This window comes from Xenopus tropicalis, chromosome 2 (genome assembly GCF_000004195.4).
Source record: "Xenopus tropicalis strain Nigerian chromosome 2, UCB_Xtro_10.0, whole genome shotgun sequence".
Classification (NCBI taxonomy): domain Eukaryota; kingdom Metazoa; phylum Chordata; class Amphibia; order Anura; family Pipidae; genus Xenopus; species Xenopus tropicalis.
The window spans coordinates 53,156,256-53,180,319 of NC_030678.2; the positions used below are offsets into that span (position 1 = coordinate 53,156,256).

The window sequence follows — 24,064 nt, forward strand, 5'->3', positions numbered from 1 at the left end:
GTAAGGTTTGTGTTAAGCTGCAAATACCGACTTTAACAAAATGTATTACCCTCTGTGTGCCACTTTATTTGGTTTACTGTGGTACTGTTTACAGAATGGATCTAAGTTGGCCGCTTCTTTTAGGTGCATTACGGTAGCTCCGTTTAGTAGCCACGCCTTCAGTTTCCCCATGCGTTTAGCAGTATTGCTTGGGATTTCCCTTTTGTACAGGAGGATTGTGGGAGCACAGGAGCCGGGGGAATATAAAATGGGCAAAGTGGGCAGAATGAGAAATGCGGACTTGTTCACGGGAATATTCTGCTTGTTTTATTCCTTGGATTGATTGGCTGTGGCACAAAGGGAAGTGAAACTGTCTCAACCTTTACTGATGGAGCTGCACATAGTACATTATCAGTTATTGTATATTTGCATTGGTCTGCATGTCATGTATTGACTATGTGGCTGTTTTATTATGCTGTTGCATAGAGTGCTTTTAACTAGAAGATACGTTTTGAATCTACCTAGCATTTTGGGTAATGTAGTAGTTCCTGTGTATAAGGCAATATTTTTAAGCAGATCGCTGTGATAGTATGCACTTTTTCCGGTCTGGATTCATATAGGCTGTGAATTTTAAGTACTTATGGTCCTCACATCCCAACTATATAGCACTGGTCTTTGACAAGACTTAATAGCCCTTCTGGAATTTGTTAGAGTGCAGCCCTGCCTGCACTTTATACATTTATTTTATACTGTGCTATAAGTAATATTTATCTGTGGATTTCTAATAAAATATTACACCCAGTCAAGTTCTTGTTTAGGAATGAAGTGTGCTTGGATATTTATGGATGTTAATAATTATAACAATAACAATGGGAAGGGGTTGAAGTCAGGTAAGCTCCCTAGGAGATGTACCTTATGTGTATGGATAACAATATGAAAAGGGATGCTGTAGGGGAAAGCTCCCTAGTAGTAAAACAGGTGGGCGTGTGTTTTGCACAAGGGGCGGGGCCGGGTTTGCAAGCTGAATGCTGGGGCTGTGGGTGCTGCCTGGGATCTGACAGCTGCTGCAGTCGAAGTCTGGAGCTGTGATGGGGAGACTTAGCGGAGCCCTGCGGTGTGTCAAATACCTGCTGCTGACTTTTAACCTTATCTTCCTGGTAAGACACACTGTGGTGCTAAAGGGGCAATGGACTAGTGAACTAACGGGTTACAAAGATATATAAATGGGCACAAACAATTTATATTATTATACCTGGAGAGGTAGAGGGGGGGAAACTAATGCATTTATTAAAATAAAACCAGAGCAGTTTAAGCAAAAGTGGATTTAAATGTGACCCTACTAACTGTTTAATATTATGATCTTAATTATTATTAAAGAGTTATTAATTCTGTCCAGAACTGTGTCATTAAACAACAATGAGTTTTATTCTGATCTTGCAGTTATTTTTCATTACCTTAAGAAATAAATTGATATCTAGCATCTGTATTTCAAGCAGTTATTTTTAAACTACAATCCCCAGCATCCTCAGAGACATGAAGAATGTTGGGGTGTGGTTGCTGGGAATTGCAGCTCAACAATATAAAACAGCCACAGGTTGTACATCCCTAAATTAAAGTCATGTACCCAAGATCAGAAGAACATATGGCTGTAAAGTTAAAAGTTTTAGCTGTATGCAATAAAATTTGGGGAAATTTCCAAAAACGTTAACATAATGTTAAACTCATTGCTTCTCAAATGGGTAGGGTACGTTGCATTTTGATTGCAACTGCTTGTGGTGCTGATCAAAGTGCTACTACTCATCCTTCATCACTTCCCATTCAGGGTGTATAATATCTGTAAAGCACTGTGGAATATGTTGGCTCTCAGGTCCATATTTTCTATGCAGGCACCCAAGGGCAGGTGTCGAGGGTGGTAGCTTAACAGGGTGGTGTAAGTAGGAAAAACATTCTGAGTGACAGGGCTGTGCATTGGCAGTGCTGGATGTAAATCTGGCACTAATGGAACTATATAAATAAAGGATCATTAGAATTGTGGGTGCTGGTAGACCCACAATCCTTTCCATTCAGCTAAAAGGAAAACAACCTGGAGCAAGTAACTGTGATGCCTATCATTTTTTGCTTTGTACATTACATTAGTGCATGGGGGAGTCTCAAATGCATATAAGCATCAAAAGTGTATATTTTCCCTAAAAAAACTAAGCATGTTTTAAAGAAAATGAGTATCACTTCCTATTACCATCCAGTTATGTAAGGACTGACGCCTTAGTTGTATTTACAGGCATTTTTGGTGTAAAAAACATCTGAAATCACCCTAAACTACATGGTTATCATGTAACGTATTGGAAAAGTTTTAACTTGATTTTTTCCTTGAAAACATAATTGTATTTTTGGTAATGGTGAAGATTTTTAGAGATAAAAGTTGTAGGGAAAAAAAAGCTGCGACTTGCGTCAAAACAGCTAAAAATCTGAATCCAACAATTTGCCAGCTAAAACTTGCCCAGATTATGTAGAAGTAAATGACAGATGTCTCTTTAATACCCTGGAGGATCTTTCTTTTGCTTTAAAACATTAGAGGTTTTGGATTTTTTATGCTGGTGGAAACAAGATTATTTGAATTTTGAAATGAGAAATGTTAGAGTTTTAGTAAATCTGCCCCTAAGGGCAAAGACATGTGGCGAACGACGTGTTAAAAAGTTGCGGCGACTAATCGCCACTTGTGTCTTTGCCATAAGTTTGATATATGGCACACCATTGGTCACCCAGCACCCACTCAAACATGTGGCTGTTGAAAACAGCATGTTTAATGGCCATTATGCAACTAAAGATGCTCTTCTTTGGTTACAAATCATTTCAAAACAAAGGCCTTTGCAGGCCCACTGGGAGAGGACCACATTAACACCATATCTGGATGATTTTTGGCTAGATATCTGACAAAGAGGAGGTCAGGGAAGGCCCAAACACAGGCAGATTTGCCTGAAGGGCCAAGCTTTATTTTAATCTTCGTACATGGGTGTCTACCATCAGTTTTCATTGTGGTTACCACTTGCTTCAATATCACACCCGTTTTAGAACAGTGATTCCCAAACTACCGCCACCGCCTTACTGTGCAGCACACTTGCATTTAAAGAATCAGGCGCAGACACCACCCATTTCTGACTGCAATGATGGCAGAATTCTGGGAAAAATGCTGTGTGTGGAAAAAACATGGCGGTTTTGCTCATAATTGCACTGCACATGCAAATGTATAAAAGCCATGTGGTGTTGGAAAAACAGTGCAAGTGGACATGCTTCTTCATAATTTGCATCCATACACTCAAGTGCCAGCATACAGTAAATATTGTAGGTGTCACCCATCATTAAATCTACAGTAGGTTACCACAGGCGACAAATCTCCCCAGAATGCTTTCTCACCAACATATGCGCCACTTCGGTTTCCTAAGCTGCCCGAAGTTTCCTCGCAAAACAGATCACACTCACTGATATCAAGGAAAATTTTGTGAAAAAAACCCAATGTGGACAGAGAAGCTAAATGTCCCTAAAAAGGGTCCACTATCAAGAACAAATAAACCACAGATGACAGAATTAATTGAAATGGACAGGTGGGAATATATTTAGAAATGTCTGCAGTGTTCAGAGTAGAAAGAAAGAGTGTGGCAGGTGGAGCTAAAGTGGTGGGTCAAATGTGTGGGGGGTGATCAATATACAGCAGAAGTCAGAGGCAGATTTAGGTGAGATAAAATAGACAAGCTAAGTCAGATATAGACAGATAGTGTGGGCCAGGGAAGGAAACACAGCAGACATGCAAATGAAAAGGGAATGCCTAGGCATAGTATAAAGATAGAAGCAAAATAATATAGTGTGAGGGAGGAATGATTGGAAGGTGTCAAGACAGGAATAGATTGTGATGTCTGGCAAAGAAAAAAATGGGTCTCCCAGTGAGGGTCATAGCGAGAGAGCAATGTAAGAACAGGTCTGTGGAAAAGTAGAGCAACACAGGAGAAAGCTGTGAGGAAGTCCTAAGGGCAAGAATGTGAAGTGGAAAATACATCTGAGTGCTAGGAATTAATAACCACTGGAGGGAAGCATCACTATATATGCTGTAATCATAATAGAAAAACATTGAAGGACCATATACACCAAAAATAAAAAATATGAAATGAATGTGACATACTTTTTTTTATTTCTGTGCTGTATATGTCAGTGTTTTGTTGGAATCAGAAGTCCTGAATTTTTACTGAGGTGTGTTTATTATAAAGTTTGCGAGGTTCATTTATTTGTTGTCTAAAATAATAAAAAAAAAAACACACAAATACAAGAGTATTGTAGAAATACATTGCAATCTTTTTTGTATTTTGCCTGACAAAGGGGCCTTAGAGCTCCGAAAGCTTGCAATGTATTTTTATTGTTAGCCAATATAGGTATAATTTCTACAATACTATTGTATTTGTGTTTTGTTTTTTTTTATATTTTTCATGCTGGCTATTACGGTACTACAGTTTTTGTTTTGTTGTCTAAACAAAGGGGCACATTCATGAAAACGCCTGTTCGAATCCCGAATGGGATAAATTCGGATCACAAATATCACAAATATGCTTATGAAAAAATCACATTAGTCACGATAATATCGTATTGGCGATCCGGAAGTCACAAAATTTTCGTATCCGAACAATCGTAAAATGCAGGAAAACCTTTCCGATTTTGATCCTTCTGTGCATGATTTTGGAAGCCTCCCATAGGAATCAATGGCACTGTGCAGCTCTAACCTGGCCCAAGGAAAGTCATGGTACCGAAGCTTGAATGAATCCGAAACTTTCGTACTCGATAAGACAATACGATTTTGTTGCACAAATTTTGTCGCAAAGTACGAAAAAGTCACCAAAAAGTTGCTCAAGGTACGAAAAAGTCGCAGAAAATACGCCGAACGAACGCTTGGAGAGTTTGTGGATTAGTAAATCTCCCCCAAATACTCACCCACTATATGTTCAGTGGGGCTTTAGGGTAGTGACACACTGGGATGTTATCAGTGTTTTGTTGCATCCTAGTCGCCACTAAAAGTGAATGGGCATTATCGCTAAGCCTAGTAAGTCGTCTAGTGTTTTTTCCACCTCAGATGTAGTAAGAATATTTCTTGATACAGAGAAAAAATGTTAGTGCTTTGTGTATGAATGTTTTTATGGAATTTTCATTTGCTGGTGTTACTGGGCCTTAATGGCAAAGGAACATAAGATAACTGCTAGATATAGGAACCGAGAGTGCCAGGGCTAATTGCAACAAACAAATGGGAATACTTTGGCAAACACAGCATAGTCATTTTTAAAGCTTTGGGGTGAGACTGGTTGGTGTAGAAAATTACATTGCGACGTAAAGCTTTTACCAGAAACTGAGATGTCTGATATGTTGCATATATTTTAAAGGAGTGATATCAGCAGATATGGAGCAAATGGAATGTAAAAAAAACAGATACTACTGCACTGGAGCAGTAATACTTTGTGTACAGTAAATGACACTGCGTGGCTCAAGGCAATAAACCATACAGAACTGATGTAAAACAACACTCCACAAAGCCTTCATATGACTTACTGGTTTCGTTGAGAGTCAGACGCAGTTGATTCCTATTGATTCCAGATTCACTATTTATTGATCTTTGTTATTTATTTATTGTTAATGTAAAGGACTGACAACATCAAACAATGTACCTTTAATATAAAGTTCTGTTACTGTGCACTGATTAAAATTGTGTTTTGCCTCTGAAGCTACTACAACAGTTTATATAAGTAAGTTGCTGTGTCATAAGGCCAGCCAAATTGTACTATAAGGGCTTTGGCACACGGGGGAGACTAGTCACCCGCGACAAATCTACCGTTTTACATTTTCGCCAGTGGGATGGCATTTTGGGGAGACTAGTTGCCCGCAACAAATCTCCCTTGTCGTGGGCAACTAATCTCCCCGTGTGTCACAGCCCTAAGTGACATGTTTGCGCATTAGATAAATTAGCTACATAGAATACAATGGCATTAGTTTTTACAAAAAAAAGATTAACAGGGGTCAAATGTCCTCTATGTCTGTACAAAAGACATATATAATAAACATTTCTTTAATAAAAAATAATAATATAACAATAATGTACATAAGTGATTTTAGTAACTGAGCTGCCTTGAGGAAACTCTAGCCATGTCCCCCCCACCCTGAGGGCTTACTTTTCCTGCACCACAGAGGGTCGGGGAGGGGCATTCGCTAGTGCAGAGAGTAAAATTGCACTCTCTGAGCTAGAAGAGCCGAATTTTCAGTTAATTAATAAGTTACCAGGGATGGCTTTTTGCAGCCCCTGATAACTTGTGGGGAGATGCTGTGTGAGGCAAAGTTCTTACCTTGCCTCATGGAAGGTGCGACCCTGATAATGTAATTATTGAAATGTTTATTTGTAGGTGCTGAGTGCAAAAAATTGGTGTAACGGCCATGTTTTTGCACATTTGGACCCTGCCCCATATTTTGCACCATACGTGTAGGTCATTGCACTCCAAAGAACTGTACTTCATGCTTTAGATGTTGGGCAGTGATTATATTCATGATAGGTGAACTGGGGGAGTCACGTACATGTCCCCTACCCTAGTTTAAATCATCAACACACCTCTTGCCGAAAAGTTTATTCCAGCAAGCAGTGCAGCAAGACCCTAAGCACTTACCAAATAAGAAATACAGCATATTACTGTAGTCTTTAAAGATCCCAAACCTCTTTTGCTAATATTGGCACAGATCTGGACACAAAAACAAGTAATTTAAAATTCTGTAAATAAAGCAGTTTTACATATATATATACATAGCAGCAAGCATCAGTACTTCCATTGTGACTTTTGCTTTTAAACAGTCAAGTACAGTAAGCAGCGTTATAAGGTGCAATTGAACAATGTGTTTTACACCTGCCATTGGTGGTATAAAATAGTAGTATTCTTTTACACAATGAGTTTGAGCACAGTTATTGCCCAATTGCAGGGTATTTATCGAAATGTACATGCCATGCAAATCCTAGAATGACATGGAGGTAGCTGCGTGAAATTTACATACAGGTGCAAGTGTTGCACCTGTATGTATTTTCGATGATGCCTGCTTTGCATTGTATTGGTTTTAATCAACAATTAATTTACTAGATTTTCATCTGTTATCTAGTTGCTAGGGACCCACTTACAGAAACATGACAGCAGTGGCTTTAATGGCAGACTAAAAGTTAAATTCCTTAGGTTGTGATTAAAAATGTAAGTGAAAAAGATATTTTAATAACAGGGGCTTTTCTAGCCTCAGGATTAATCTGGTTCCTGGGGTCAGTGAAAAGCTAAATTGCTATTAAGGGGCCAGGGATTACTCCCATAAATGGCAGATTTTCAGAAACACATCTGCATGTTCTTGAGTTTGATAGCTTATTATGTTAACAAACACTCAACTCGCCTCAGAGCAGCAGTGCCCCTGTATAATAATCATAAAAATCTAGCCTCAGGATTAATCTGCTTTCTGGTTGCTGGGGTCAGTGAAAAGCTAAATTACTATTAAGGGCAGGGATTACTCCCATAAATGGCAGATTTTTAGAAACACATCTGCATTTTCTTGAGCTTATTATGTTAACAAACAGCTGGGAAAATCTATCTAGTGGGAAAACAATTTCCCCTCATTTACTATATAGACAATAGAAATAAATATATATATATTTTTTTTTATTTTTTTTTTGAAATACAGATTTGGAATATCATAAAGCCATTTTAAATGTTTTCTGTGCAAAAGAGAAGACCAATGACATAGGAACCATCAATTCAACAAAGAGAAACGGAATAACAGAAAAACAGGCCAAACTTTGAAGAAATGTAGACAATAACAAGATTGCAGAGAGGGTGGTTAAAATTTAGAATAGCCTCCTGCACATGAAGGCCAGGTTTTTTAGATCAGTTCGGTATTAGGAGAACTTTTTATCTTATTCATCAAATCCTTGGATAGTAAGAGGTGATGATGTAGAAATAAAACAATAATGCAAACATTACAAACACTTTTCTCTTTCATCCTCCTCAGGTCTTTGTAGTGTCTCCTAAACGGCAGATCTCTGCAACAGTGCTACATATTATATAAATTAGGCCATCTTTGGCCATGTCTATTCCATTCCCAGCTTTGAGCAGTTGTCTTGGAAGCACATCTTTGTTGCTGGGCCAGTGTACATTCTTCTGCACCATGCATCCAAGCTGTGAACAGAAATAAAGTGGCTAAAGGTGGCTGCCAATAACTTTGTGTAGCTCTGCAGTGTGGAGGGGTCTGTAAACTGGGGTTAAACAGGAACTGTGCAGTGGGGGTTAGCTTACTTTTAATCATCTCTTCCCGCAGATAAATATGGGAAACACTTTATCTCTGGAAGACATTGATGGTGATTGGGGAACAACACATAGAAATACCAAAGTGATTATTTCTGAGCTGTGACCGCTTGCTAACAGAGTACACAGAGTGTGTGAAGAGGTAAACTCAACTACATTTGTTGCTAGGGGTTTAAGGATCTCTTTTAAGGAAAGCTTAGAATCCCACTGCCAGCTATTGGTAATTTTAGAAGGATGGGCCTTGTAGTTCATACCTTCTTAGACGAGAAGGTCACGTTAGGCAGCTTTGCTTGCTGGCCCGCAAGATAAATTGCTGTTGTGAATACCACTGTAAAAACATTTTCAGTGACACTTCATCACCATCGGAATTATTTATTTATATGACACCAGCATGTTACAGGGCTTTGTTTCCCATGACCCCTAAAAGCACTAAGCAGTGGAATACTAAGAGCATTGATACTGTGAGCGAGTGAGCAAAGGAATAGTGTAAAAAGTATATTTTGCCTTTAATTTTTCCCTAGGAGGATGTAATATTCAGACAATTTGCCATCTCTGTGTAGATAATGTTTCTGTTGAGCCCTGGAATGTTTTCAATAAAATAGGTGGGTCACACACACCATTCCATGTGTCCAGTTCACATATTGGAGCTTATTACCATAAGAAGGTTGTCTTGTGTAATGGTATTTAATTGTGATTAGAATGGATGTTTGGTCTCTGTGAGCAGAACACATAGAAGGAAGGCTAACTGCCAATGGGAGGGGATCCCAGGGGATGGGGGTTGATATCTGCCTCTGCAGTGAGCAGAGGGAGTGACTGAGAGCAAAGCCAGGAGAATGAGCATTCCCCCCTAAGAACTGTCAAATAGAGTGGGTACAGGAGTGACCCTTGCTTTTTGTTTTTGTTTTTTGCTGGTAGTCTACATGGGTCCCAGTGTAGTGAGGGATCTCATCAAATGTGTGCAGGTAGCACGCAGAGGACAGGAATAATTTTTATGTTTTGTATGCTGATACAGGCACTAATCATGTTGGCTGTACCACTCCTGTCAAAACATCAGAGAGTTTAACATCTGTTTTAGTCATTTGGTTTAGAGTAACATCCCCTTATTATGACTTGGTACATAGCATATCCATTATCACCTGTGCCTTGTGTTAAATATACTTGCAAACAGTCACAAAGAATGATGGGGTAATCAAAAGAAGGAATGTAAGCAGCTTCACTTCATTGTTGGCAATATGAAAAGGATATTATATTGACTGGTTTATTTATGATACATTATCATCTAATATTCATGTTAATTTCTCCAATGTTCAGTTACATTTTTACTTATCGATATTTGTTGTGTAGGTATGGGATTAGTATTATGAATTATTAGCAGACCCACATGTTTCTTATTTATAATTCAGCAGTATATTCACTGTATCTAGATATTTGTTTACTTCTGTACTGTGATTTATACTTAGGGTTGCCACGTTTAGCGGCAGCTGTCTCTGTGCAGGGGGGTGGGTCTCAGAGATTCCTGCCCTGTTTTCCAAATTGTGAAAACCAGACAGGTGGCAACCCAATTTATTTTTATTTCCAGTTGGTTCAAAACCATTTAGAAAATGGAAAGAGTAATAATGATGAAAGCATTAATGACAGCTTCTCATTATGTGTGTGTGTCCTTTTGTTGCCATTTGTTAGTGCAGTGGTTTTGCAAAACTCATTTCTGCTGAAGGCTTCTGTATAAAGCCTTGTCTGTTTTTCTAGTTCACCTCAATAAGTCATCTTGATACAAGGTGCAACATTAATTTGAATAACTCAAAAGTTTGCAGAATTTGGAAAAAAAGTAATAATGAATGATTATTGTGAAGGAAGTGCTCCAAGAATTTCAGTTTATTTAAGATGAAGAAAAAAGATGAGAAAGGAAATGAATAAGATGGCAACTAAATGAAGAATGGGAAGCTAAAGAACAAGAACCATATCTAAAACATATGCAGATAAACTCCAGGTATTTAAAACTTTTTTTTTTCCCCTTAAAACCCAAAAGTGAGTGAAGGGGAAAAGAGTAAAGCTGGCCATACGTAGTAGTCACAGTCAACAACTTATTGGTCTGTGTACAGGGCTTTACCAGCAGCCTACCCAAACAATATCTGCCCTAAATTAGTCATAGATCTACTATTATTATTATTATTAATTATTATTATTAAAGGCCACCCACACAGACTGATCATCAGTGGCATATGACTAATCAGTCATCGAGATACCATAAACTGTATGGCAGCCGTTTTTAATATTATCAGTATATACTGTATTTGACCAGCTATGGAGTGCTTTCTGTTTAGAGCCTTGCCTTCATATTTACTTAGCCCCTGCTGTGTAGACGTTTCTAAGGAACACTAAGGGGCACATTTACTAATCCATGAACGTCCGAATGCGGTTTTTTCGTAATGATCGGTATTTTTGCTATTTTTTCATCGCCGCCGCAATTGTTTTGTATTTTGCGCGACTTTTTTTTTTTTACATTTTCGCCAGTGGGATTGCAATCCGGGGAGATTAGTCGCCCGCGAACAGGGAGATTTGTCGCGGGCAACTAATCTCACAGTGTGCTCTGGCCTTAGGCTACTAGGGTCCAGTTTACCCTAGCAATCCTGCTGTTGCTTGAATTAAAGTCTAAAAAGACAAATAGGAGAGATCCTTAATAAAGATAAATGATAAGAAGTAATAACAGTAAAATTGCAGCCATGCAGAAGAATAGTTTTTTTTGTCAGTGACCCCCAGTTAAAAGCTTGGGCAAAGAGGAAATAATTAATTTGTACACAGTTGTCTGTACCTTCACTTTTATGGTATTTGTTAAATACTGTGTTGATTTGTAAAAATAAAAAAAAAAATTTGCAGCATATGGGGCAAATTGTGGCAAATGCAAGAGCACTGCCACCCAAACACAGAAGGTTTATTGGGCTGAATGATTTGTAAGATGGGTTCCAGTGCAATGAGATAGACTGTTTATACTCTCTGTTTATATTGCACTTCTGAACATGGACTGAGTGTGCTGGTTACATCCACAAACTAACTGGAAATAGGGAATGTGGTTTGAAAGATCAGATGGTATTATGGTAATATAAACTGTATTTTTTCAATTAAAAAGGGTCTGTTGCCTTTTTTTTATTAAACCAAATTACTCTGAAGTGTGCCTGCTGGATTATTAACGATAATGGATTTCTTTCTGTTTCCTCTACATCATTTCTCAACCATTTTACTTCAAAATGTCCCTCCAGACCATAGGAAATTATGAGCTGTAGTCTAGAAAATGGATTTTATATTTATATTTTATATGTATTTTCTTTATTCAAGAGCTGAACATTATACAGAAGTATCAATTTTGATGCTAGGGCAGCATGTAACAGGCTGCCACTCTAGATGAGTAGAGGCACATATAGTAGCACCTCATGCTCTTGCTTTAAACTGGGGTGGAACAATAAGTGAAATAGCTCCTAATACTGCTGGTTAGCCCAGAGGGATTGGGGATCTAGTTGTACCCTGAAGTAGGAGGAAGTGTCTCATAATTCAAAGTGGCATTTTATTGACAATAAAGCTAGAATGCTATAATTATTCTGTAGAATGCTTTACCATACCCAAGTAAACAGGCAAGCTGCTCCCGGAACAACTCTCAGCTTAGATTACACAAAAGAGATGGGATGGAGAGAGAGGTAAGATGGAAGAGTGAGATGGGAGGGTGAGGAGGGAGGGGTAACAAACTGAGCAAACCTGTGCCATGCCCTGAAGGCTTTTTCTGAGAGCAGGAAGTCTGACACAGAAGATCATGTATACAGATTAAAAGGAAAGAAATGTGTTTTTCTTTTTACTGGGGACTCAGTTTTGTAAGTGCTTATAGCTTTCTGATAAAGCTTATTTAGGTCCAACTGCTTGTAATGCTAATGTACACAAGGTTGATTGAGTTAAAGTACATGCCATTTTACCCCGCTCTTAGTTATTTTGCCATCATAAGTGGCACATGCACAGTACACTTTCCTTGTTCTTTTAAAATAAATGATCTATAGCACAGTAATAACAAGGAATTTGACTGAACATATTGATTTTACATATACACGCTGGCTTATACAGTAGGTATTGCAGATAAGTTTGCAAGACTTTAGCTGCCTCTGCTCCTTTCAGTTAATGTTTCAGTATTCTGGCAAAAAGGAAACCACAGATCATGTCGGTTGTATAATGTGACAAAAATATGTAACAGAATTTTTTGCAGACTGCAATGGTTTGTTCATCGTGAAATGGATATGTTAAGGGCAGAAAGGGGGGTTGTGGGAGCACTCCAAGGCTAAGTAAAATATATATGCACAATGGAAGTGCAACTAATCTGGGCAAGTTAGTTACAAGCATACAAAAGAGAGGGAATTGATCAATGCATATTCCATGGACCCCTATTTTACTGATAATTTAGTATCTATTTTCGAAAACAGGTATTTTCAGTTACAAAATTATGATTATAAAATTGACAAGCCACCATACCATGTCACGGTAAACCCTATATGGTGGTCCTGACCTGCACATTTGTCTCTGTCATAGGCTTGATCCTCCCCCGCCATTAGCTTTTATAAGGAGAAAAACTGCCAAGACCAAAGTATTGGTTTCACAGGCTTAGTCCTCCCCTGCTTGCGGCTTTTAAAGGAGAGAGATCGCTCAGACCAACACCCATTTTAAAAGCCATAAGAACACCATTAATGTTATGCTCATAATTTTGTAATTAAAACCCATTGTTTTTGAAAATACATGCACTTGCAGAGATGCTACAGTAAATATTAATGAAACAGGAGACCAGGGAATGTACATGGATCAATTCCTTCTCTTGTATGCTGTGTTAATGGCAGCAGGATTATTAGCACTTGTATGTTCTTGCCAAAAAATGTATTAGGTTAGTGCATCTGAAAAATAGACTTTACAGAAAGGCTGCACAGTACAGCTGCAGGAATAGGCACCAAAACCAAGAGACTGTGGTTTATACTTATGATGTATTTGGGCAAGGAAGAACCAGTCTAACCAAGTGTTAGTTAGATTTTTACATGTTTTTAACATTTTTTACATATATCTTTACATGTTTTATTTCATTATTCAATGAATGAAATTCATGCAAAAATATTTATATTTTTCTTATAGTGCATTATTTACAATATATGCCATGGATTTGTGCACATTGGGTTGCCCAAAAATGATTAGGGGTTTATTAGTCAGGATGCAATTGTTAACCTTTTAAGATAAGGAAAAGGGCTTGTTCATTAAAAGTAGATGAGAAAGAAAAACTCTTCATTAGGTACTTCAAAAACAAACTCTGATAATTATGCCCCATGGTTGGTAAGAATAAAAGCATAGCTTAATATGCAGAAAACATTCCATCTCTGCAAATACATATGTGTGAGAATGCCATGCTGCTTTTGTTTAGGGCGAAGACACACTGAGCTACTAGTAGCAGCTACTTTTTCAAGGTTACTGAACTGCAGAATATATCCTGCCATAGACAAAACTGAGAACTGCCTCTGCTAAAACACACATAGAGACAATTATCAGTAAATGATCAACATTGTCTATTTTAGTAGCTGCTACTAGTAGCTCAGTGTGTCTTAATCCTTACTGAGGTATTGTTTAGAACAAGAATGCCAAAAGAACAGGGTTTCTTTTACTTAACATGGGGCAAAGAGCAAAATTCTACGGCAAATAGAATTTTGAGGGTAGTACATAAAAATTGTTGACTTGTGCTAGTATCAGCCAGTAAGAACAGGTGAAATCTATCAATAACTCACAGAATGAATGTGTTGCTTGCGGACAGAAATAAAATGTTAGGTTCAATAAAATATAAATAAATATATTAATTACTTTAAGAATAAATAATACCAACTGTTTGTGAAGATTTATTCAAAATTTTCATGAGATTTACTGTTCCTCTTTAATAATAGCAATAGTGCAACATTAAAATAAAATTAATAAAGAATATTTCATTGGTTTTTCATTACTTTTCCCATGAATTAATTCCTTCTATAATAGTAATAAAATATGCTGAACACACTCAATAATGTTACTTCAAAATTAAATGGAACTCTCCTTTCCTTTTCCAAAACAGCAGCCTTTTACACAAAGACCTTGTAATATAGAGATGTATAACTGTATTTGGTCACAAAAGAGGTAATGTGTCCATTTACCAAAGATAAAAGCAAAATGTGCTGCACTGGAACATCTCACTGTCACTGAAATGATTAGCTAAGTTTTTATTAAAGCTGAGAAGGATGCAACCAAAAGGATAATTCTATTGATGAATGAAGTGTTGATTAGAATTTGTAATTTTTCTGTGTTTTCTTCTGAATAGCCCCCCCCCCACCAAAGTGATTGTAATCACTGTGAGCGATCCTTTTTCTTCCATCTTCTTTCTTTGCGATCCTGTGGCCGATGCACGTGCCGTAGAGGGAAAAGCCTGATATTTGGGCTAAAATTCAACTTTCCACTCTACTGCGCATGTGCAAATGGCGCAAAGAAAGAAAAAGGAAGAGGTCACTCACAGGTATCCCATTCTGGTGCAGTTTTCTGCTAACAGGAGCACCGGCCCAGGGTAAGTGATTACATGGGGGGTGCATAACATTTTGGCCTCATTTACAACCATGGGGTATGATCAGGCCCGGATTTGTAACGAGGCCTAGGGTGGCACTAATTTACCCTGCCACGCCTAACGTTTTCTTACTTCAGTGCGTCCTACCCCCCTGCTCTGTATGTGAGATAAATGGATGCACATGCACGCGTTCCTGGGGGGGCTAATTATGGCGGCCTCTGGAATGCCTGCCCATCATGCAAGATGTCATCTGTCGTTTAAACTTGTTCTGAGCATGTTCCCTTCAGGTTATGCAATTAAATGCTTTGCAAACACCACAGGCTCAGGTTTGCCTATTACAACATCCCTACCACAACTAGTGCCAAATTAACCTAAAGGGTGCAAGGTTTGGGCCCATATTGATGAATCTGGGGGTATTTTACGTTTCATTTCCAGTCATATTTCCGAGTCATATTTGTTAATGAGCCCTATTTGGCCTTATCAGCCATGGGTAGCATTTCATAGAAGAAATAATAACTAACCAGCAGTACATCATATAAGCATTGTAATCCTGCTGAAGGATGATCCATCTGCTCTAACTTTCAACACCTTTTGTTATATCACAGGACACTAGCTTTGTTTGACATTTTAGGTATCTGCAGCGTCTCAGCCTTCACTTAGACATTATCCTGTCCTATTTGGATTGTATTCTTGGACACAATGCATGAATGATTTCTCTCAATGGCTCAGTGCTTGTCTTTGCCTTTTAGGGCTAGTCTGTGTTATTAAAAAATGTGCGTCCCATGCATGCAGTTTTAACAACCTTGTCATCTCCAATAAATAAAGAAAGCAAGAGATGAAAGGCCCGTAGCTTCAGTGACCCATCTCTAAATAACTGTGCTTATATTCTTCTGGTGTGGAAGCAAAAGTTGTTTTTTTTTATCAGTTAAAATAAAATACCCAATAGTGCAGATTGCAAAATGCAAGCTACAGAGATCTGCTGATTATACCTCTATAAACCAAAAACAACATGAACCTTATAGATCTTGAATAATTATTTTTCTTTATTTATTTTCAAGCCATACTTTGAGATCCAACCAAGTGAGTAGCAAAGCTTGCCAACAGAAAAATGGGGAACTGTATGGCACTAAATGGGGACTATAATAAAATGCTGTGAACAGTCACTATTTAGTGGGCTGGTGGGGGGCACTTTGGCCTTCATTGTACTTGAAATGCCAGGGCCTGTTTATCCCAGTCTGCCAGTCTGGGCCTGCTCTAAATTAAAGCTCTTCTCGTTGGTTTGCTAACCATCAATTTAGTGCGCTCATCTTAGTCTTGTTACTTGGGGGAGGGTCTTTTCTGGAGTCCTTATTAGCCCCTTGCCTGTACAAGGCAGAACATTGCCTCTTCAGGCAGCACTTTACTTGGTAACTTGGAGCTTCATGTCTTTTAGATGGCTATTTTATTTATCCTACTTTTTATAGTATCCATTTTTCTTTTTAGGCCAGTTTCCCTTTGATAACAAAGAATAACACCCTACCCCAAGAATACTGTGTGTTACAGATTTCTAAATAACTCTGCACAAAGATTCAGCCTTTATCAGGTATATTTATGCCTGTTATTAACTGTGTAGCATAAGCATTTCAGTTCAGAGTTACGTGGCAAGATTTCATATACAGAGCAGAGAAGATTCTCTTAAATAAACAGTGCTTGACTTTTTGCTGTTCCCTTTGTAGTTGCCATAGTTCCAACGTGAAAAACAAAGATTAGCAGTAAACTCTCCATCTGAATTTTGGACTGTGTTAGAAGGAATTCTTGACTGTCAGTAATATTGGATGACCAATGAGTAACACAGCCCAGTTAATGAGGATGTTAAGAAAACATCCATTGATGTTCACAGCAGAAGTGATTGCATTTCAAAATTTCCTTCTCCTTGTAAAACCTCTAAACGGAAATTACTGAGTAGTTTTCTGCTGTCTGGCATATCTGAATACATAGAAGCCTGTGATGTTTTTATGTGTGAGAAGAGAGACGGTAATGGAAAGGACTGCAGAAACTTCAGTCTTTCATGAAAATATATAGCATTCAGCTCTATGAAGCAGTACGTTCTTACTGCAGAAGAAGCAACTGCTTCAGTAAAACTAAACACAACATGTTTCGTGATAGTTGAATTGTTGATTATGCTCAAAGTCTTAGCAGCACATATAAACCTTATTGTTGGGGGTTAATGTTCAGAACCGGTAAGCTGGCAAATACATAATATGGCTCTTTTACTAGTGCAAGCACCAATGCAAGATGCTTGAATGGTCACTAAACTGAGTGCACATTGACATTATTCAAGTGATTTGCATCAGTATATGCTCACAAGTTGCAGTAGCCTGCCCAGCCTGATCCAATGAATTGTCCATAGTTGTATGCATGGAAACAATGGAATTACTGTACCCCCAACTTGAACCTACCAGTAAGCCCTAATCAGATTACGTCCATAACTGTAACTACTTTGGCATCAAGTAAAACGGCTAATGCAGTTATTGATGCTATGCACTCTACTCTGCAACCTGCATGTGATTGGCCATAACTCACACTAATTTGTTTGTACGTTGATGTTACTTGGCAACACTGCTAATATGCTGGAATTCTGGGGAAAAAAACACAGCGATTCGCTTTCGAATTTTGCACTGTGCACATTGTACTGTGCCCTAATATGTCAGCACTAACCTAAACTCTTTTTCAACTGTGCTCTTATTTGCACTTATTTTGTAAACAAAAGAGGATAATAAACCAAAAAGGTTTTGTGCTTTTCTATAAAGCATGACATATGCAGCACATACATTTCATTTTAAAAAGTCTGTGGTTTCATTATACAGGCCAGAGATTTAGAAAGCACTGGTCCTTAGCTAGAACACTCATGTCAGCAGTGTCAGCACCTTTAACAACATCACTATTCCTTGGTGATTGGTCTGTGCCACACACAACTCTAACTTCACCATATACAAGTGAAGGCTGGAGTGGTATAAAGGTTCCTGTCATTGACAATGGAGCAGTGAAAACATTTTCCCTGGAATGTTTGATGGACAAATGAACAAGTCTGGGTTTGATGACTGCCTGAACACAAAATACCAACTGTACATTCTGGTGGAACAAAAGTGATGGTCAGGACCTGTCTTTTATGATTTAGGCTACTCATATTCTGGTTTCTGTGAGCCTTAATGCTTTATAGCATCCAGTAACATTCCTAACAGTTATATGCTTCCTCCATTGTAGAAACGGTTTGGGGAAGGCCCTTTCCTGTTTCAGCATGACAATGCCGTCTTGCCATAAAATGAGATTTATACACAATTGGTTTTCTGGGATAAGAGTGAAGTGCCTTAAATAGATACATTATTTACATTAGACCCTTGCCCAGTAAAGCCTATGTGTTAATTAACATTGTGTTTTTTTAAGGAATTTTGGAGGAGATCAGCATAGCCAGTGTCTGTGTGGGTTTCCTCCAGGTACTCTTGTTTTCTCCCACACTCCAAAAACATACAGACAAGTTAACTGGCTTCTGATTATATTGACCAAAGTGTGTGTAAATATAATAGGGACCTTAGATTGTAAGCTCCTCTGGGACAGGGACTGATGTGAGTGATGTATAATCTCTGAAATGTGTCTGCACTATGTAAATAACAGGAAATAAATAAAGAGGTGGAGAAAATCCCCACAAGCACATAAAACTTCAAACTCATGAACTCATTTCCACGAATGTCAGACATTTATCAAAAAATTATGCACATGGGAAAAAGTCGCTGAAAAGTCACAAAACCTGGCACTTTTTCCACTTGCACAAAAACCAGCATCAAAAATGTTTCACGCCGTTGATGTGCCCCCCCCCCCCCCCCCAGCAGTCTGTATCGCTGTTGTAAGGATCAAACAATCAGATCAGACCTTAGGTGGCATAATAGGTAAAGATCGCCAAGCTAGGGGATTTTATGATGCATGGCCAGAATTAGTTACCCTAATTTGCAGCTTTTTTGAATAACAGGTTTGCTGATAAGGGATCCCATACCTGTGCAACTTAACTTAACCTGACAAAAGCTGTGCAAAGTGTATAAATACAATGTTGACTAAAATGTAATTATTGTGAACTATTACACTATTACAAAGTCTGTAGTTTATTTATGTTAATTAAGTAGTTGTGTTGGTGCTTTTTTTCTCAAAAGATTTCTTTTTGTTAATCTTTTGACATTGAGCTACCATGAATCTATAGCCTGTTCTAGTACTTTAGCTCCACTTTTTTCATTTTGATATACAATAGAGAGTGAACCTATATTTCACCAATATTCTATTTTTTATAGAGAACATACTATATTTTCATTGGATAAATGTGCTGCTTTAACTGTATTACCACTGAGTAACTGTTAAGAACTAAGCAGAGCCTACTCATTGTTTTGCAGGCTATGGTAGCACCCATCGTTAATAATGTAAGTCATGTGCTGAAGGCAGGTTTTACATAATGCGTAGAGACAACTACATTTGGATACCCTTCCAGCATATTATATACGCATTATTTATATCTACCACCTGTCTGACATATAAAAAGCTCATCGGTAAGAGAATAAAATTCTCCTAAGTTGTTGCTTATGGCGGGTAGCATCAGTAAATCCTTAGTTACATAGTTACATAGTTACATAGGGTTGAAAAAAGACCTGTGTCCATCAAGTTCAACCCATCCAAGTAAACCCAGCACACCTAACCCACACCTACCAATCTATACACTCACATACATAAACTATAAATACAACCACTAGTACTAACTGTAGATATTAGTATGACAATAGCCTTGGATATTCTGATTGATCAAGAACTCATCCAGGCCCCTCTTAAAGGCATTAACAGAATCTGCCATTACCACATCACTAGGAAGGGCATTCCATAACCTCACTGCCCTCACCGTGAAAAACCACCTACGCTGCTTCAAATGGAAACTCCTTTCCTCTAATCTAAAGGGGTGACCTCTGGTGCGTTGATTGTTTTTATGGGAAAAAAGAACATCCCCCAACTGCCTATAATCCCCCCTAATGTACTTGTACAGAGTAATCATGTCCCCTCGCAAGCGCCTCTTTTCCAGAGAAAACAACCCCAACCTCGACAGTCTCACCTCATAGTTTAAATCTTCCATCCCCTTAACCAGTTTAGTTGCACGTCTCTGCACTCTCTCCAGCTCATTAATATCCTTCTTAAGGACTGGAGCCCAAAACTGCACTGCATACTCAAGGTGAGGCCTTACCAGGGACCTATAAAGGGGCAAAATTATGTTCTCATCCCTTGAGTCAATGCCCTTTTTTATACAAGACAGCACTTTATTTGCTTTAGTAGCCACAGAATGACACTGCCTGGCATTAGACAACTTGTTATCAACAAAAACCCCTAGATCCTTCTCCATTAAGGAAACCCCCAACACACTACAATTCAGTAGATAGTTTGCGTTTATATTATTTCTACCAAAGTGCATAACTTTGCACTTATCAACATTGAACCTCATTTTCCAGTTTGCTGCCCAGTTATCTAATTTTGTCAAATCGCTCTGCAAAGCGGCAGCATCCTGCATGGAACTTATAGTTTTGCACAATTTAGTGTCATCAGCAAAAATAGAAACAATACTGTCTATGCCCACCTCCAGGTCATTAATAAACAAGTTAAACAGCAAAGGCCCAAGGACTGACCCCTGCGGTACTCCACTAACCACACTGGTCCAATTAGAAAATGTTCCATTTACCACCACTCTTTGTACTCTATCCTTCAGCCAGTTCTCTATCCAATTACAAATATTATGTTCTAGGCCAATATTCCTTAATTTGATCATTAACCTTCTGTGAGGTACTGTATCAAACGCTTTAGCAAAGTCCAAGTAGATGACATCAACTGCCATTCCAGCATCAAGGTTCCTACTCACCTCCTCATAAAAGGCAACTAAATTAGTCTGGCAAGATCTGTTACGCATAAAACCATGCTGGCACAAACTAATAGTATTGTGAACTGCAATGTATTCAAGTACCCTATCCCTTATTACCCCTTCCAAAAGTTTTCCTACTACTGATGTCAGACTAACAGGCCTATAGTTTTCAGGCTGAGAACGGGATCCCTTTTTAAATAACGGCACCACATTAGCAATCCGCCAGTCTCTTGGCACCATGCCAGACCTCAATGAATCCTGAAAAATTAAGTGAAGAGGTTTGGCAATCACAGCGCTCAGCTCATTTAATACCCTGGGATGAATCCCATCCGGCCCTGGACCTTTGTTTACCTTTACATGTTCAAGTCTCTTTTGAATTTCCTCCCGAGTGACCCATGCGTCAGTAGCTAAATTACTAGAACTGGGCATATTACAAGGGAAGCCTTCATTATCTGGCTCCTCAGATGTATAGACAGATGAAAAATAAGAGTTCAAAATTTCAGCTTTTTCCCCGTTTTCATCAACCAACGTACCCCCCCGTGATAATAAAGTTCCCACCCCTTCTTGCTTCATTTTTTTACTATTCACATAATTAAAAAATAATTTTGGATTCTTTTTACTCCTAGCTGCAATATCCCTTTCCATCTCTATTTTAGCTTGCCTGATAGCTTTTTTGCATGCTTTATTTGCTTCCTTGTACCTGATGAAAGTTTCCGCTGTCCCAGCTAACTTGAATGCCCTAAAAGCACGTTTTTTCTTACCAACCTCGACAATAACACTTTTATTCAGCCATAAAGGTTTTGCTTTGCGATGCCTCTCCTTGCTTACAAGGGGGATATACTGTTGTGTATACCTACAAAGCAATGTTTTAAAGATGTTCCATTTTCCTTCTGTGTCTAACCCCATGAAAAGCCTTTCCCAGTTGACACATTGCAGAGATGCCCTTATACTGGCAAAGTCTGCACGTCTAAAATTGAGTGTTTTAGTTACTCCCTTATAGCGCTGTCTCTGCAGCATTATCTCAAAGGAGACCATGTTGTGATCACTGTTCCCCAAATGCTCACCCACACAAATGTTAGAGATAAGTTCATTATTATTAGAAATCACCAGGTCCAAAATAGCGTCATTCCTAGTGGGTTCTTGAACTGCCTGAAATAAAAAGTTGTCATTTAGCATATTTACAAACCTACTAGCTTTTTCTGACTTAGCCACCCCATTACTCCAGTCAATGTCCGGATAATTAAAGTCCCCCATAACAACAACTTGACCCAGTTTTGAAGCCTCCTCCATTTGCAACAATAGCTGGGCCTCATCCCCCTCATCTATACGGGGTGGTTTATAACATACACCAATGATCATTTTCTTTGTGACCTTCAGCCCTACTGAAATTTCTACCCAAAGAGATTCGACGTTTTCATTGGTAATGTCTTTATTACATGGCTTTAAGTCTGACTTTACGTAAAGACAAACCCCTCCACCCTTTTTAATCTCTCTGTCCCTCCTAAAAAGTGTATAACCATTTAAATTCACAGCCCAGTCACATTTATCATCCCACCAGGTCTCAGTGATACCTATTAAATCATAATTTTCAATACATGCAATAGCTTGCAGCTCCCCTAATTTACCCGACAAGCTACGCGCATTAGCCAGCATGCAGCGGAGATTATTACTTCTCCCTCTGATGTTTACATTAGCTAAGGGAGAATTAGAGCTAAGGCAATTATGAGACTGCTTTCCTTGTAACGGAAGCTCCTTATCTGATAAACTATATGCCCCCCTCACTCCTCCCCCACAACCCTTTGCTAGTCCCCCTACCCCGTCTACACTAATTTTCCCATGGAATTCTAGCTCACCCACCCCCCCCCTTGTCTAGTTTAAACACTCCTCCAACCTCTTAACCATTCTCTCCCCTAGCACAGCAGACCCCCTTCCATTGAGGTGCAATCCGTCAGGGCTGTATAGATTGTACCCCAAGGAAAAGTCAGCCCAGTGCTCTAGGAACCCAAACCCTTCCTTCCTACACCAAGACTTTAGCCACGCATTTAGCTCCCTAAGCTCCCGCTGTCTCCCTAAACTTGCACGTGGCACCGGCAAAATTTCCGAAAAAATGACATTGGAGGACCTTTGCCTAATCTTAGAGCCTAGATCCCTGAACTCACTCTTTAAAGTCCCCCACCTACCGTTCATTTTGTCGTTAGTACCGATATGTACCAAGACAGCCGGGTCATGCCCAGCCCCTCCCAATAATGTGTCAACCCGATCAACCACATGCCGAACCCTGGCACCAGGAAGACAGCAAACTGTCCGGTTGAAGCGATCCGCTTGACAGATTACCCTGTCCACTTTCCTAATGATCGAATCCCCTATAACCACCATCTGTTTAGGCCTAGCTCTGCTCTCCTCCCCACCACTACTAGTGAAACTGGTCTCCCGGCTGTTAGAGAGATCAGCCTCACCTAGAACCGCCAATCCAGAGTTCACACTCCCATCTTCTTCACACAATCTGGCAAATCTGTTGGGATGCGCAAACCCTGGAGCAGCCTCCCTTTTCCTTTTCCCCACACTAGATTTTCTAACTGTCACCCAGCTTACTGCCCTATCATCCTTTTGCTGCTCCCCTCCCCCCCTACTATCTGACCCCACTAGTTCTTGTTCAGTTAACAAGAGACCCCTCTCAAGATTGTTGATTGAACGCAGTGTTGCGACGTGTTCCTCTAGGACTCTAACGCGAGCCTCTAAAGTGGCAATTCGCTCACATCCACAACAGAGGTATGCACTTTGGAACTGTTGTTCCACAACTGCATACATGTGGCAGGCTGTGCACTGTGTCAGACCTTCAATGTTGCTACCACTCATTCTCCCAGTTACAAGAACAGTTAAACAAAAATAGGTGTAAGGACTTGTAGTAAATACCTTGTTTTACCTTGTTTTTAACTCCCTTAGTGTTTAACTCCCTGAGTTTATAACTCCACTTACAGAGTCCCACTTCAAGAGCAAACACTTACAGAGCACCTACCACCAGAGCAAGCTCCACTGGAGTGCCTGTGGTTCTATTTATGCAGTCTGTAAAGGTGAACTAATCAAACCCCACCCTCCTCAAGCTGAGGGTAATTACAAGGGAATGTAACCTGCTGTAAGCCTATGGATCCCACAAACTTTGTAAATTAGCTCCAAAAACAACAATTACTTATGAAAAAAATAAATAAAACCCAACAGTAAAAAACACAATGGTTTTGATAA

At 39.0% G+C, this 24,064-nt stretch overlaps 1 protein-coding gene across 1 annotated transcript in view; it reads left to right on the plus strand.

The window, feature by feature from the left end:
• Window positions 1-1,056: 1,056 nt before the first annotated feature.
• Window positions 1,057-24,064, plus strand: part of tspan2 (tetraspanin 2) — a gene marked incomplete at its 5' end in the record, with an annotated part of 75,514 nt that continues 52,506 nt past the window's right edge. Inside the window, 1 exon segment of the mRNA NM_001113061.1 lies at window positions 1,057-1,136. Coding sequence (NP_001106532.1) covers window positions 1,068-1,136 — 69 coding nt within the window.